The sequence below is a fragment of the Sander vitreus genome, chromosome 6 (assembly GCF_031162955.1).
Source record: "Sander vitreus isolate 19-12246 chromosome 6, sanVit1, whole genome shotgun sequence".
Classification (NCBI taxonomy): Eukaryota; Metazoa; Chordata; class Actinopteri; order Perciformes; family Percidae; genus Sander; species Sander vitreus.
In genome coordinates, this window is record NC_135860.1 from 8,755,387 (window position 1) to 8,769,224 (window position 13,838).

The 13,838-nt window shown below is 42.7% G+C and overlaps 1 protein-coding gene across 1 annotated transcript in view; it reads left to right on the forward strand.

Annotated features, from left to right (window-relative positions):
• The window catches only part of LOC144519331 (mannosyl-oligosaccharide 1,2-alpha-mannosidase IA), a 219,054-nt gene that overhangs the window by 94,086 nt on the left and 111,130 nt on the right, over window positions 1–13,838 (forward strand). The window contains exon 2 of the mRNA XM_078252383.1: window positions 2,336–2,432. Coding sequence (XP_078108509.1) covers window positions 2,336–2,432 — 97 coding nt within the window. The remainder of the gene's footprint in view (window positions 1–2,335; window positions 2,433–13,838) is intronic.

Consider the following 13,838-nt stretch of genomic DNA (forward strand, 5'->3'; position numbering starts at 1 on the left):
TTAAACATTACACCTGCGAAACAATTCTGGTTGCATTGTCCTTGTCTATATATTGCTTTTGCTTTGTGATGTCAGGATAATTATTTATCAAAGAATGGACAAAATCGCTGGAGTTCTCTCAAAAGTTTGTTTTTACTTGCAAGTAGAGTCAGTTTACAGCACTCGCAGCATAAACTAAAATGACTGAAAATGACTGACGATTGTTCACAACAGTGTCTTTTTAAAGGAGTTGGGAGTCAAGTTAGTTTCGGTTCATGCAATCAGTAGCTTTTCTTCTAATCTCTGGTCATGCCCTCCACATTATGCGCTCTGCCCTCAGGATACATCCTGTGCTCTTTGCAAGGTCACTCAGCTTTCATGATTAGCACATGAAAGACAGAAATCCTAAAACAGAAATACTAAAACAGCAGTTCGGATGCAAATGGTTTAACAAAGAAACTGAAGCAAAACCGTTCTAAGCATAATTTTTCTAACAGATATCCATTTGCCTGATGAAGATCTCTGATAGATTGAAATGCTGCTCTGTAATATAAAATGTAATCAGCTGGGAGCTATCAGTGTACAGTAAGAAGATTGTGAAGTGTGAAGATTCTTGTCTGACTTTTACTTTCAATTAGTTTTTTGATCCAGCACCTGTGTGCGCTGGCATTGTCATTGTGAGCATGCTGCTCCCTTTTATGTTTTCTTTTTTGATGTTTGTGAGTTTATTTGATTAACAAAAACTAACTCTCCCTTACAGTACATGCTTCTAAGCTAATTGTAACCATCACTGCAGGCAGAGATGCGTCACTCAACTCTAGGCTTTTCCCCTGAAATTACTTCCCTGTCTCGCTTTCTCTGTTTTGCTGCATCAAAGACAGTTTCCTTCTTCACATCACATCCACTTCATTTTTATTTCAGTAGCATTTGGGGAGGAGTACAGAGCATCAATTCAGAAATACTTTTTCCTCCAAGATGCCTTCTTAGGGGTGTGCAAACAACTCGATTCACATTCGTATCGCGATTCAAGCTCTACTGATTTAAAATCAATTCATAGAATTCCCAAAAATCGATTCATATTTTTTTGTTTTATTTTATTTAGTTTTGTAATGGCGTGCATACTATTGTCCTGAAATGAGTTTAGCTCGCCATTCCCATAGATGGCGCTGCGTCGAATTCACACTGACGCCTGGGCACTCTTGTTATAATCAAAATGAAGGACGAGTGCAGAAGTAGTTTAGTTGGCGCAAACGATGGCAAACCTCACAGAAAGAATTATTCAACCTGCTCCATCCTCATTGAAGGCGAGAGTTTGGACACATTTCGGCTTTTATAACCTCGGGGTGAAGACGGAACTTGATAGGAATCATGCTATATGCAGGCTTTGCAAAGCGAAAGTTAAGTATTTTGGAAACACCACAAACTTGAGAACTCACATGGTACGCCATCACCCAGAGATTAACATTAAAGACGTGGACGAACAACAACCTAAAGTACCTAACATGCCAGTCAACCAACGCACTCTCTTTCAATGCTCTAAACTCCTACCCAACTCTGAACGAAAAGCTCTTTTTATTTAACGGTTTTATTTTATACTTGAATTAAATGTATTTGAAAGTAGAGATGGCCCGATACCGTTTTTTTGCTTCCCGATACCGATTGCGATACCTGAACTTGCGTATCGGCCGATACCGAGTACCGATCCAATACTAGTGTGTCATATATTTTATTATTTTTTAATTATGTTTTAACAACTGTATACTACTATCCCTGTATGGATGTGATATTATTTATATCTTTGTTGTCGGTCTGACTCAGGTTAAACTCTTTGTGAAACATGAATGTCACAGAACTTTCTTTAGAACATCTCTATTTGAAAACTGGCCAAAGCTTGGCACTTTGCAGTTTTTAGTTGCAATGCATATGAAGTAATATCAAACTACATTTAATTTGTTGTGCTTCTTTTCTTTTAAATTGTGTATCTACTGCAATCACATTGGAAAAGTAACTACATTTATATACTGTGAATCGTTTTTTAAATCGAGAATCGATTTTGAATCGAGTCTTGAGCCTAAAAATCGATATCGAATCATGACGTTTTCTGAATCGTGCACCCCTATGCGTTCTCTATTAAACTTGCTTTTCATCTACTGACATTATTCAATCTTCAATTTAGGAGGAGAACCTGGGGGGGAAATGTCAATCTTATTTTATTGCATACCTGTCCTTAATCCTGTATGATCAACAAGCTATCAGTCCATTTGCCTTTGAGCTATACCAGTTTAATTACGTCTGGGTCTGGAGGTGTGTTGCTTTGCTGTCAGCCCATTGACCGGTATGTCTGTTTATGTTGCAGATGATGAAGTTTGCCTGGGACAACTACAAGCGCTACGCCTGGGGCAAGAATGAGCTGCGGCCTTTGACAAGAAACGGGCATATTGGCAACATGTTTGGTGAGTGTCGACGTTTTGCTCGAGGCTCAAAAGGCCAGAAAGGTCATGTAGCTGTCTTTTTTTTCCCCCCAAAACCTGTTGACCTTTTTTCTGGAAAGGTTTTATGCCCAAAACTGGACAAAGAAAGACTAAAACTAAACAGGGATATATTTTCATGATGTTACTTACGTGGTAGAATTAGTTGCTGAACATTTTAATTATTTCAGGTGAATGATCTCTCTCTACTATACTCTACCAGCCTTGAAAATGGACAATAAGTAGAATTCACATCTTTCTTCAACAAACTCTCACAAGCTCACAAACCTTCGGGGGGCTTTTTTTCCTGGACTTTCACCAACAACAAGAAGCAAAAAGCCAAGAACTAGCAAGTTTAGAAATATTGAGACACGAGCAAAAATGTAAGCGAGGCTGCTGAAATAAAGAAACCGCTTTCCTCAAGTGGAATGGAAGCATATTGGTTTCCCTGAAACTAGGAAAAAGATGTCATTAACAAAAGAAATTACAATTTTTCTAAAGCACAAAAGTTATATCCTGCATCAAGAAACACTGGTATTATGCGAGCATAACCGATATTATAGGGAAATTAAAAGCATACAGTGCAGGCTGCCCTTAAAGCTGCATTTAAACCAAAACTGACAGCCAGCTCTCTTTTGAAGTAAAGAAATCAGTAAAGCAATGTTAATCCTTTATTTTTGATGTGTGGACTATGCTGTGGAAGATATATTTTCATAATTAGACATTTGACGTAGTTGTACATGAAGGTGATGTTTTCATCCAGAGAAGAGCAATAGGGAAACATTATGGTGGAGACTAAGGTGGTTAGCTCCATGTCGTGTCCTACCTGCAGCCATTTTATTTACATTTTCTCTAAATGATTAATTCTGTCTGTGTATTCCTCTTTGTGATGTGCTTCCACTTGGAGCCTGTTTTGCCCCATTTGGCGCTGTTGGTTTACTGCATACAACAGTTTTGAATTATCATTTAAACCATTTATTGAGCAAAAAGGCCAGAACATTTTTGGTTCTAGCTTTTTCTTTGGGTTTTAAGACGCTTTCATCAATCAAGACTGACAACAATAGTTTAACTATCAGTTTAAAGGACGAAAAACATAACACCAAAAGCTGAAACAAACTGAATTTTTTTTGTTCTTATACCGGTTCACAAAACAAATCATAATGAATAAAATAAATTAAAGAAGCTTCAATTTTATTTTTTCCAACTCTTTTTACAATAAAGTACATACAGCAGAATCCATGGTGAACGAAGCATAGTTGAGATAGTATGTCAAAGAAGCTTCTATTCTTTACCGGTTTTGAGCTGTCAGTTGCAAAGGTAACAGGTCGCACCTGTTTGCGCCTCAGTGAGCTTCTGTCACCATATCTTCCTTAACTTTCACTCAGCATGGAAAGCCTCACAACCCGCCAGGGGTGTCTCTGTCTCCAACAGGCTCTAATTGGAGCCAGATCTGCAGGGGGCCTCAGGTCCTCTCAGTGGAGCATGTCAGTCAGTTCACACTGCTGAGCCAGAGAGAAATCCATGAAGAAGCTTTTAATAAAAGGCAGATCATTTTTTAATCAGACTTGGATGGGTACGGTCTTCCATACAGGAGGTCTCTCTCCATCACATCTGTAGGGACTCTGGATTTTTAATGTGATGATGCAACCTCTCTTTGCTGCTCTCATTCCCCGGAGATGGCCAAGTTCCAAGTTAAGAGGAATGCCTTTGAAGCACTGTCCTTAAATCATGTGATAGGTGTTATATTTCAAAGCAAACAATCCAGATATATTTTCTGATGAAATCCACCAAAAAGATCATACACACCCCGATTTTGCCTGAAGTTAAGAGCAGCTTTTTTCTAAATCTGTCCAAGACACTGCTCCATTCAATGAGTAGGCTGTGTTCAGCCAGAACGCAAAGTGCATTTTTGGTGATAAAAGGATTTGTAAGTGAATCCATTTGTTCACCCATCCCTGAAAGTTAGATACATGTACAAAGAATAAGGTAATACAAATCTCAACATATGCCAGTAAAAGTGAGTGAGGTTTTGAAGTAAGCGGTTGATGAGTTAGAGTTCAAGCAGTAAGAGAAGTTGATGGTGTTGAGTTCAAAGTAGCTTTGAAGCATTCAGTGCTTATGAAGCCCAGGAGTGCCCACAGAAAAAAGAAGAAAAAAGAAAGAAAAAATGCATATCAAATACATTTTACCATTTCAGTGGCACAAGATGATTTTGTGTCCTCATGAAATAGACCTCATAGCCTTGTTTGAGTTGTAACAATTCAGTTTATCCCTCTCACAAATTAGTCCATCTTTGTTGTCAAATACATTTAATAAGAATCAACAGAACACCTTCATTTTTATGTAACTGCATTTATATTAACATTTTATTACTGAGTGCTTTCAATAACAAATACGTGCCCACTGGAGCCTGCATTAGTTACCAAAAGACATAAAAAAAACAACTTGTGAACAAATTGAAAAAGTGCCCAAAATACATAAAGCCAAATTCACACTCGCTGGTATTTATTAAATGGCCTTTACATATACTGTAAAAAAAAAAATAATAGAGATCTATTAGTTTTCCTTCAGGTAAGTTATCAAGGCATCTTCTACTTCTGTACACCACTTGCGATGCAACGCATCATTAGGCAGGAATAACAGCCAAGAACATTGAAAACTAACTGACTGTACTGTTGTCGATACTAAAACTTGGAATGATAGAGACGCTGATCTCTTTCTGTGATTTGTTTGTGTTAAAGCTGCATTAGGCAATGTCTGACTGTTGGAGGGCAGAATGTAGACTCCAAACAGACTCACAGAAATGAGCCTTGATGTCATCTTATTAAATTGTGATGATAAGCACATTAGCAACGATCACTATATATTACTGTGAGTTCCTGTACAAACAGCAATGCCAGCATCACGTTGGTGCTCCTCCTCACAAGCTATCCAGCTCGTGTTTTAGCTGGTTTGGTCCACTTAAGCTTGATTTATCGAAGACGCAGGGGATCCTGCCATACTGTGTGCATCTGCTCAAGGTTTTGATTTATAGCTCAGCGTCTGATTTTTATTCATTGATATCATCACTACTACCCTAGATAGTTGTATTGTACGGGATCAAGCCGTATCACGTTTTAATTATGTTCCCCACAGCAGTGATGGAGTACTCGAGTCCTGGACTCGGACAAGTCCGACTCAAGTCTCTATTCTCTGGACTTGAGTGTGACACGAGACTCTATTCTCTGGACTCGTGACTTGACTTGGACTCGCAGACTGACGACTTGGACTTGAGGAGATATAAAATCGGACTTGAGCATTCATGAAAAAGGACTCAGACGTTGGACGAAGTTTCTGACTAAATAGGTTATAAAAATTTGATATAAGATGTTACACTTTTCCTGTTTCGGGCGCCAAGACCGGCCGGGAAGCAGCTGGGGAGACGCCCCATCCAGGGCTGATGTACTTTTGGGTGTAACACCCTTTACGTCACTGGCAGTATTAACAAAAGATGAAGCCACCATGTATTGAGAAGCTTCTTGTTTATTGTTAACTGTTAACTCACTTTACATCGTCTTTGGGATTTCTTTTTCTCTCTCGCTTTTTCCTCACAGACACACATACGCTTCTCAGTCGGACACTGCTACCGCTCGCTCTCCTTGCTTGACAACACACTCACTGACGTCACTCACTTAATGCTGCATTCTCGCTCTTACTTTCACTACTCTCGTAACATAGGAATTGACATTGATGTATGCAACTGTAGGGCATGATTCGCGGGCTCCCTACTACATGTTCACATTTGGAAAATGCAGAGAGATGCGCCCCGGATCGTGAAGTTCACCTACACAGATTTTACATCCAATTGCTGGAAAGAGCACCGCTAAATGTTGTTTAGAAAAAATGTCAGTAAATAAACTCCTTTTGCAATCGTGACAGTGGTGTCATTTTTGTTTAATGTAGACCCTCTTTTATTATATCAACTCTTTTAAGGCGCCAGAGTAGAGAAATGTAGGCAGTCTTGGAATTGAACACAGACTCAACCTTGATGACTCGACTTGGAGTCTAACACTGGGTACTCAAGACTCGACTCGGATTCAACTCCGGTAATGGTGACTCGGACTCGACTCTGACTCTTCTTTGGTGACATGGACTTGAACAGTGGGGACTCAAGACTCAACTCGGACTCTACAGTTGGTGATTCGACTACAACACTACCCCACAGCAATTATGTTAACATTGTGATGTAGAGTGATTTTGAGGAAGGCTGTGCGTGATGTGTGTTTCTAAAAAAAAGAACAGCCTTTTCTTCAACTTGTTTTATGTTGTCTCCAATATTAACAATCTCCACAGCATCCATCCATCCATCTTCATCCGCTTATCCGGGGTCGGGTTGCGGGGGTAGCAGCTCCAGCAGGGGACGCCAAACTTCCCTTTCCCGGGCCACATTAACCAGCTCCGACTGGGGGATCCTGAGGCGTTCCCAGGCCAGGTTAGAGATATAATCCCTCCACCTAGTCCTGGGTCTCCCCCAAGGCCTCCTCCCAGCTGGACGTGCCTGGAACACCTCCCTAGGGAGGCGCCCAGGGGGCATCCTTACCAGATGCCCGAACCACCTCAACTGGCTCCTTTCGACGCAAAGGAGCAGCGGCTCTACTCCGAGCTCCTCACGGATAACTGAGCTTCTCACCCTATCTCTAAGGGAGACGCCAGCTACCCTCCTGAGGAAACCCATTTCGGCCGCTTGTACCCTGGATCTTGTTCTTTCGGTCGTGACCCAGCCTTCATGACCATAGGTGAGGGTAGGAACAAAAACTGACCGGTAGATTGAGAGCTTTGCCTTCTGGCTCAGCTCTCTTTTCGTCACAACGGTGTGATAAATTGAATGTAATACCGCACCTGCTGTGCCGATTCTCCGACCAATCTCCCGCTCCATTGTCCCCTCACTCGCGAACAAGACCCCAAGGTACTTGAACTCCTTCACTTGGGGTAGGGACTCATTCCCAACCTGGAGAAGGCACTCCATCGGTTTCCTGCTGAGAACCATGGCCTCCGATTTAGAGGTGCTGATCCTCATCCCAGCCGCTTCACACTCGGATCCGAACCGATCCAGTGAGTGCTGAAGGTCACAGGCCGATGATGCCATCAGGACCACATCATCTGCAGAAAGCAGCGATGAGATCCCCAGCCCACCGAACTGCAACCCCTCTCCACCCCGACTACGCCTCGATATCCTGTCCATAAATACTACAAACAGGATTGGTGACAAAGCGCAACCCTGTTGGAGGCCAACTCTCACCTGAAACGAGTCCAACTTACTGCCGAGAACCCGGACAAAGCTCTTGCTTTGGTCGTACAGAGATTGGATGGCCCTGAGAAGGGACCCCCTCACCCCGTACTCCCGCAGCACCTCCCACCACCCCGGTCTGCCACTCCTTAGGCACCGTCCCAGACTTCCACGCAATGTTGAAGAGGCGTGTCAACCAAGACAACCTCTCCACACAAAAGCTTTAAGCATTTCTGGACGGATCTCATCAATTCCTGGGGCTTTGCCACTGTGGAGTTGTTTAACTACCTCAGCAACCTCCACCAGGGAAATTGACGACAATCCCCCATCATCCTACAGCTCTGCCTCTACCATAGAGGGCGTATTAGTCGGATTTAGGACTTCCTCAAAGTGCTGCTTCCACCGCCCTATTACCTGCTCAGTTGAGGTCAACAGCATCCCATCCTTACTGTACACAGCTTGGATGGTTCTCCGCTTCCCACTCCTGAGGTGGCGAACGGTTTTCCAGAAGCACCTTGGTGCCGACCGAAAGTCCTTCTCCATGTCTTCACCGAACTTCTCCCACACACGCTGCTTTGCCTCTTTCACGGCAGAGGCTGCAGCCCTTCGGTACCTTGCAACTGCCTCCGGAGTCGTCGGGGATAACATATCCCGGAAAATATCCCTTCTTCAGTCGGACGGCTTCCCTGACCACCGGTGTTCGTGGGTTACCGACCCTTGAGGCACCTAAGACCCTAAGACCACAGCTCCTCACCGCAGCTTCAGCAATGGAAACTTTGAACATTGTCCACTCGGGTTCAATGCCCCCAGCCTCCACAGGGATGCACGAAAAGCTCCGCCGGAGGTGTGAGTTGAAAGTCTGTCGGACAAGGGCCTTTTCCAGAAGTTCCCAATTTACCCGCACTACCCGTTTGGGCTTACCAGGTCTGTCCAGAGTCTTCCCCCACCCCCTGACCCAACTCACCACCAGATGGTGATCGGTTGACAGCTCCGCCCCTCTCTTCACCCGAGTGTCCAAAACATACGGCCTCAGATCAGATGAAACGATTATAAAATCGATCATTGACCTTTGGCCTAGGGTGCTCTGGTACCAAGTACACTTATGAGCATCCCTATGTTCGAACATGGTGTTCGTTATATACAATCCATGACTAGCACAGAAGTCCAACAACAAACAACCACTCTGGTTTAGATCAGGGAGGCCAATCACGCCTCTCCATGTGTCTCCATCATTGCCCACGTGCGCGTTGAAGTCCCCCAGCAGAACTATGGAGTCCCCGACTGGAGCCCCATGCAGGACTCCACTCAAGGTCTCCAAGAAGGCCGAATACTCTGAACTCTTGTTTGGTGCATATGCACAAACAACAGTCAGAGTTTTCCCCCCCACAACCCGCAGGCGTAGGGAGGCGACCCTCTCGTCCACCGGGTTAAACTCCAACGTAGCGGCGCTCAGCCGGGGGCTTGTGAGTATCCCCACACCCGCCCGGCGCCTCACACCCTGGCCAACTCTGGAGAAGAAAAGAGTCCAACCCCTATCCAGGAGTATGGTTCCAGAACCGAGACTGTGCGTAGAGGTAACCCCCACCAGATCTAACCGGTAGCGCTCCACCTCCCGCACAAGTTCCGGCTCCTTCCCCCACAGAGAGGTGACATTCCACGTCCCCAGAGCCAGCCTCTGCTGCCCGGGTCTGGTCCGTCGAGGCCCCTGACCTTCACTGCCACCCATGTGGCAGCGCACCCGACCCCAGCGGTTCCTCCCACAGGTGGTGGGCCCATGGGATGGAGAGATGTCCGCCACGTAGCTTTTTCGGGCTGTGCCCGGCCGGGCTCCGTGGCAAACCCGGGCACCAGACTCTCGCTGACGAGCCCTCCATCTGGGCCTGGCTCCAGACGGGGGCCCCGGGCTTCCTCCGGGCAGGGTCACTTCATCCCTTCCTCGATTTTTCATAGGATTTTTGAACCACTCTTTGCCTTGGGAGACCCTACTAGGAGCACAAAGCTCCAGACAACACAGCCCTCAGGTTCATAGGGACACACAAACCTCTCCACCACGATAAGGTGATGGTTCCCGGAGAAGAAAGCAGCTGAAATGTGCTACAAAATTCAAGCTGGTGCATTTATTCTCATTGGGATTAGCAGTACAAACCTTTCGCATGAGAGGAACCTTTTTGACCCAATGTAAATATAAAAAAATGTACTTGATGGAGCATCAAAGCTCTCCAACACAATATCCCAGACCAAAAGGTTTTCTGTCCCAAGAGAGAGATTCTACTGTATACCTATTTTGTTTGTGCATCAGGCCTGGAATTTCATCATTTTAAGGTCACTTGGCCTTTGGGGTTGTAAAATTTTTGGCAGGCATGAAGGCCAGACTGAGGAGGCATGGCAGCCATGACCGTCGTGTGTTATGAATCAATGTGTAACAGAAAGTGTCATTTTTTTCCCCCCACAGCAGATATCTCACAGCGAAGCCACACTTTTAAAATAACACTGCTGTTGGGGCCAAATGTTTCATCATAATGGATAGTGTAATCCTCAACTTGTGGCAGCTAATTGCCATCTTTATCTGTGCAGCGCACCTAAGCAGTGCACATTTTAATTCAGTTCCAGCTGATAACAACAAAAGCAGGGACAGAGTAAGCTATTTGTCTCTGGCAGTAGAGAATAGACCAGTCTTAGAGTGTTTGGAAAAGAGAATGACTTCATGGTTATTCCCATAAGCATGTATATATATATATATATATATATATATATATATATATATATATATATATATATATATTAGGGCTGTCAAAATAATTTCGATTAATTAATCTGAGAAAAAAATAACGCGTTAAAAAAAATAACTAATCCATTTCATATTGACGTTTGACCCGGAGCCATTCTAGCCACCATTGGACTGTAAAATGAAGGAGGAAGACAAGAATGTTCTGCCTGGATCATTAATTGGAACAATTACTTGTAAAAATCTTCTTCCTGCCAACCCTGGCTACCGAAATCTGGTGCCACTGATATGTCTGCACTTCTCTCTGATGCTCTGAAACACAAACACCGCTGCACATGACGCCTATACTCGATAGCAGCTAACGTTAGCCTACCGCTAGCTAGTAGCTGGATTAAACACGGTTACAATGCTGACAGCTAACGCTAAACGGTGTAAAGTGTGACTGTGTTTTACTGTAGAGGATTCAACACCGGTATGTAACAATCTGCAGCTGCCGTCGGAGAAACAACACAGACGGTGCGTTCAACGAAACTGGTAAACTACAGCCTCGTGGTGCATTTGAAGTTATTGTAAATGTCCTTTTCCCATCTGATGGTTCAACAGCAATTTACTAGTGAAATAAGTTATTGTTATTGTTATACATTATTATTAAATCATTTCATTTTGACCATATGGCCTTAGCAATAAACAAGCCGTTCTTTAATGTCACCAACTGTTGTTCAGTACCCTTTTTTTTTTCTTTTCTTTTTTTTACTTTCTTAAAAAGTATCGGTTGAGGCACCGTTAATTATGTATGCGATTAATTTCGATTAATTAATCACAGAGTATGTAATTAATTAGATTACATTTTTTAATCGATTGACAGCCCTTATATATATATACCGTATATATATTCCACTCTGTGTAACTCTGCCACCATTTTCAGCTCTCAACCATCCTTGTTTGCTACAAAGTGTATTATATACAGTATGAGTCAAAGGGAGAGGAAGAGAGAAAGGACATTGTGCTAGCGAGAGTAAATGTCACATTGCGAAGGGTGGTGTGAGAAGCCACGTATGAAATTGGATGCTGTGTTCTTTAATTTAATCTCCAGAGTAAACAGAAATGTGACAAGATTGGATCTACAGTAAGCGTTTGCGTCACAAGCTTGTCAATATGCTGTGAGTCACCAGAACATCCCTTCTGCTCTACACTCAAAGAAGCACAACACAAACCCACAGAAAGGCAGAGAGAGAGAGACGTTCTCCTCTGCTGCTGCTGTACGTCACTCACTCCTTCTCTGGCACACTTTCACTTTACTATAATCTTCCTCTCAAGCCCCCTTTCCCTTTCTATTTTTACTGTAATCCCTCTCTTCTTTCCTTTGCCATGACCCTCAAGGCTGAAAGCTCTTCATTCTTTCCTCTAAACCAAAGTTGGTTCGCTTATTTCCCATTTGTCATTTGAAATACAGTATGCATTTAAAGCTTATTAAAAGTTTATTTTAGCTCAGGGCAATTAGAAAGAGAAAACTGGGCTATTTACAATACTTTAAGCAATTCTGCCTCGTTGTGTGGGAGTCCTCACACAGTGAGGAATAGAAATTCATTGGAAAGTTAAAATGCACATTCATGCTCACTTTTTTCCTCAAGAAAAGATTCTTTCTTTTTGATAGGTAAGCATTATGTTAATGTATTTAAAAAAAAAAAGTGTTAATGTACTGCACTAGAAAACCTTAAATATGACACATTAATTTGGGTTTGCTGATTGGTTAAATATCAAAGATCATCTGGTGGCTTCACCATGTTTCCTGTTCGCCTTTGATTAGACTATACTTCATGTCTGAATGGAGCATTAAAATATTAAGGAGGGCAAAGTGATGAGAACAAGGTCAGATTCTAGTGTGGTGTGACCGATGACTACATTTGTTGCATTAACTTTGTCGCCAGCTTCACAAATCATCATTGGTTTTGGTAAAATATGATGGAAATACATAATCTCAATGCCACATATGAACAGCTGTCGCTACCCATAAAGTAATATGTATTCTCATGTACCTGAGTAAAATTGTAGAGCTCAGTTTTATTTTATGATGACATGCTGATCTCTGTGTTGGAAAAGTTGATCTTTTTTTGAAGATTACACAAATATGTGTGGTTTTCAATGTTAACAGAATGCTGATGGAACGGGGAATAAGTTCAGTTGCTGTGTTCATGCAGGGTTTTGTTTTCTATTAATACATTCTACCAGTATATTCATACTTAAAGCTTAGAGGTAAAATAAACTGTTACCCACATGGATATTGTCTTTGCATAGTTCAGTATTTACTATTTCATATCTACATGTATTAATAACTTTAAGGATTAGCTGTAATATGTGGTGCTGATATCAGCAGCTCCCAGCGTGACTGACATAAATCACCGAAGAAGGTCAATTGGATGAGCTGCAGGATGCCTTGCGTGCTTGTATTGACTTTCAGCAATAATAAATCTCCAAGCAGGAGGCGCTTACTGGTATTAAAGCTGAAATGGTTTTGTCGAATCACTGCCACTTTATGGTTCAAAATGCAGCTGTGGTAGGGTTTAAATTGCAGTCATCAAACCAGCAATAACTGATTTTTTTGGCCACTTAGGGACAGCGGAAAAAATTGTGAACATAACATTGACATATCACCTTTAAGCTGACATTTGGCAAACTAGTTAGCCAACAGCTAGCTACCCAAACCGTAAAGTTGTTGGCCGGACAATGAGCTGGAACGCACTATAATGAGCTTCATTCTCTGTAGGTTCATCCTTGCTACATCACTATTGCATTAGTCTCGCTTACCAGACCTACCTCCACAGCGCTGCGGAGTAAGGTCTGGCCTCTCCACACATACACTCCTGGATAGGAGAAATAAACGGCCTGGGTTGTTGGTATTTCTTTAAACCAATCGCAACCGTCTTGGGCGGCACCATGCGCCGGGCGCAGCAACGTTGTATCTGCAAATTGGTCTCGGGAAGGAACTTGTTTAGGTGGAACATTTACACCCAGCAAAATATTTAAATTGGCTGGATAAATGGTTGGCTCTTACCAGTGTATCGCTGTGTGTATTTTGTCCACAGCAATCCCCGCCAATCGGTCCCAAAATGTCCCAGTTAAGAGAATAAATGCCGCAAACATATTCTTTGTAAATCTTTACAATCATTCCCCAAAAGAATCAAGCAGGCCTGCCTTGTTGCACGATCCAAATTTTCTTCAAAACTTTCACCATTTCACCAAACCATTTTCATTTTGCTAGCTCGAAGTTTGTTGACGTTTCCCCGAAACCAACAAGTTTTTGCAAGGCGAGGGTCATCCGGCGATTATCCGGTAAATGAATTGTCGTTGATCCAGACTACTATTATATAAACAACAATTACAGCAGATTTACGAATGAAAG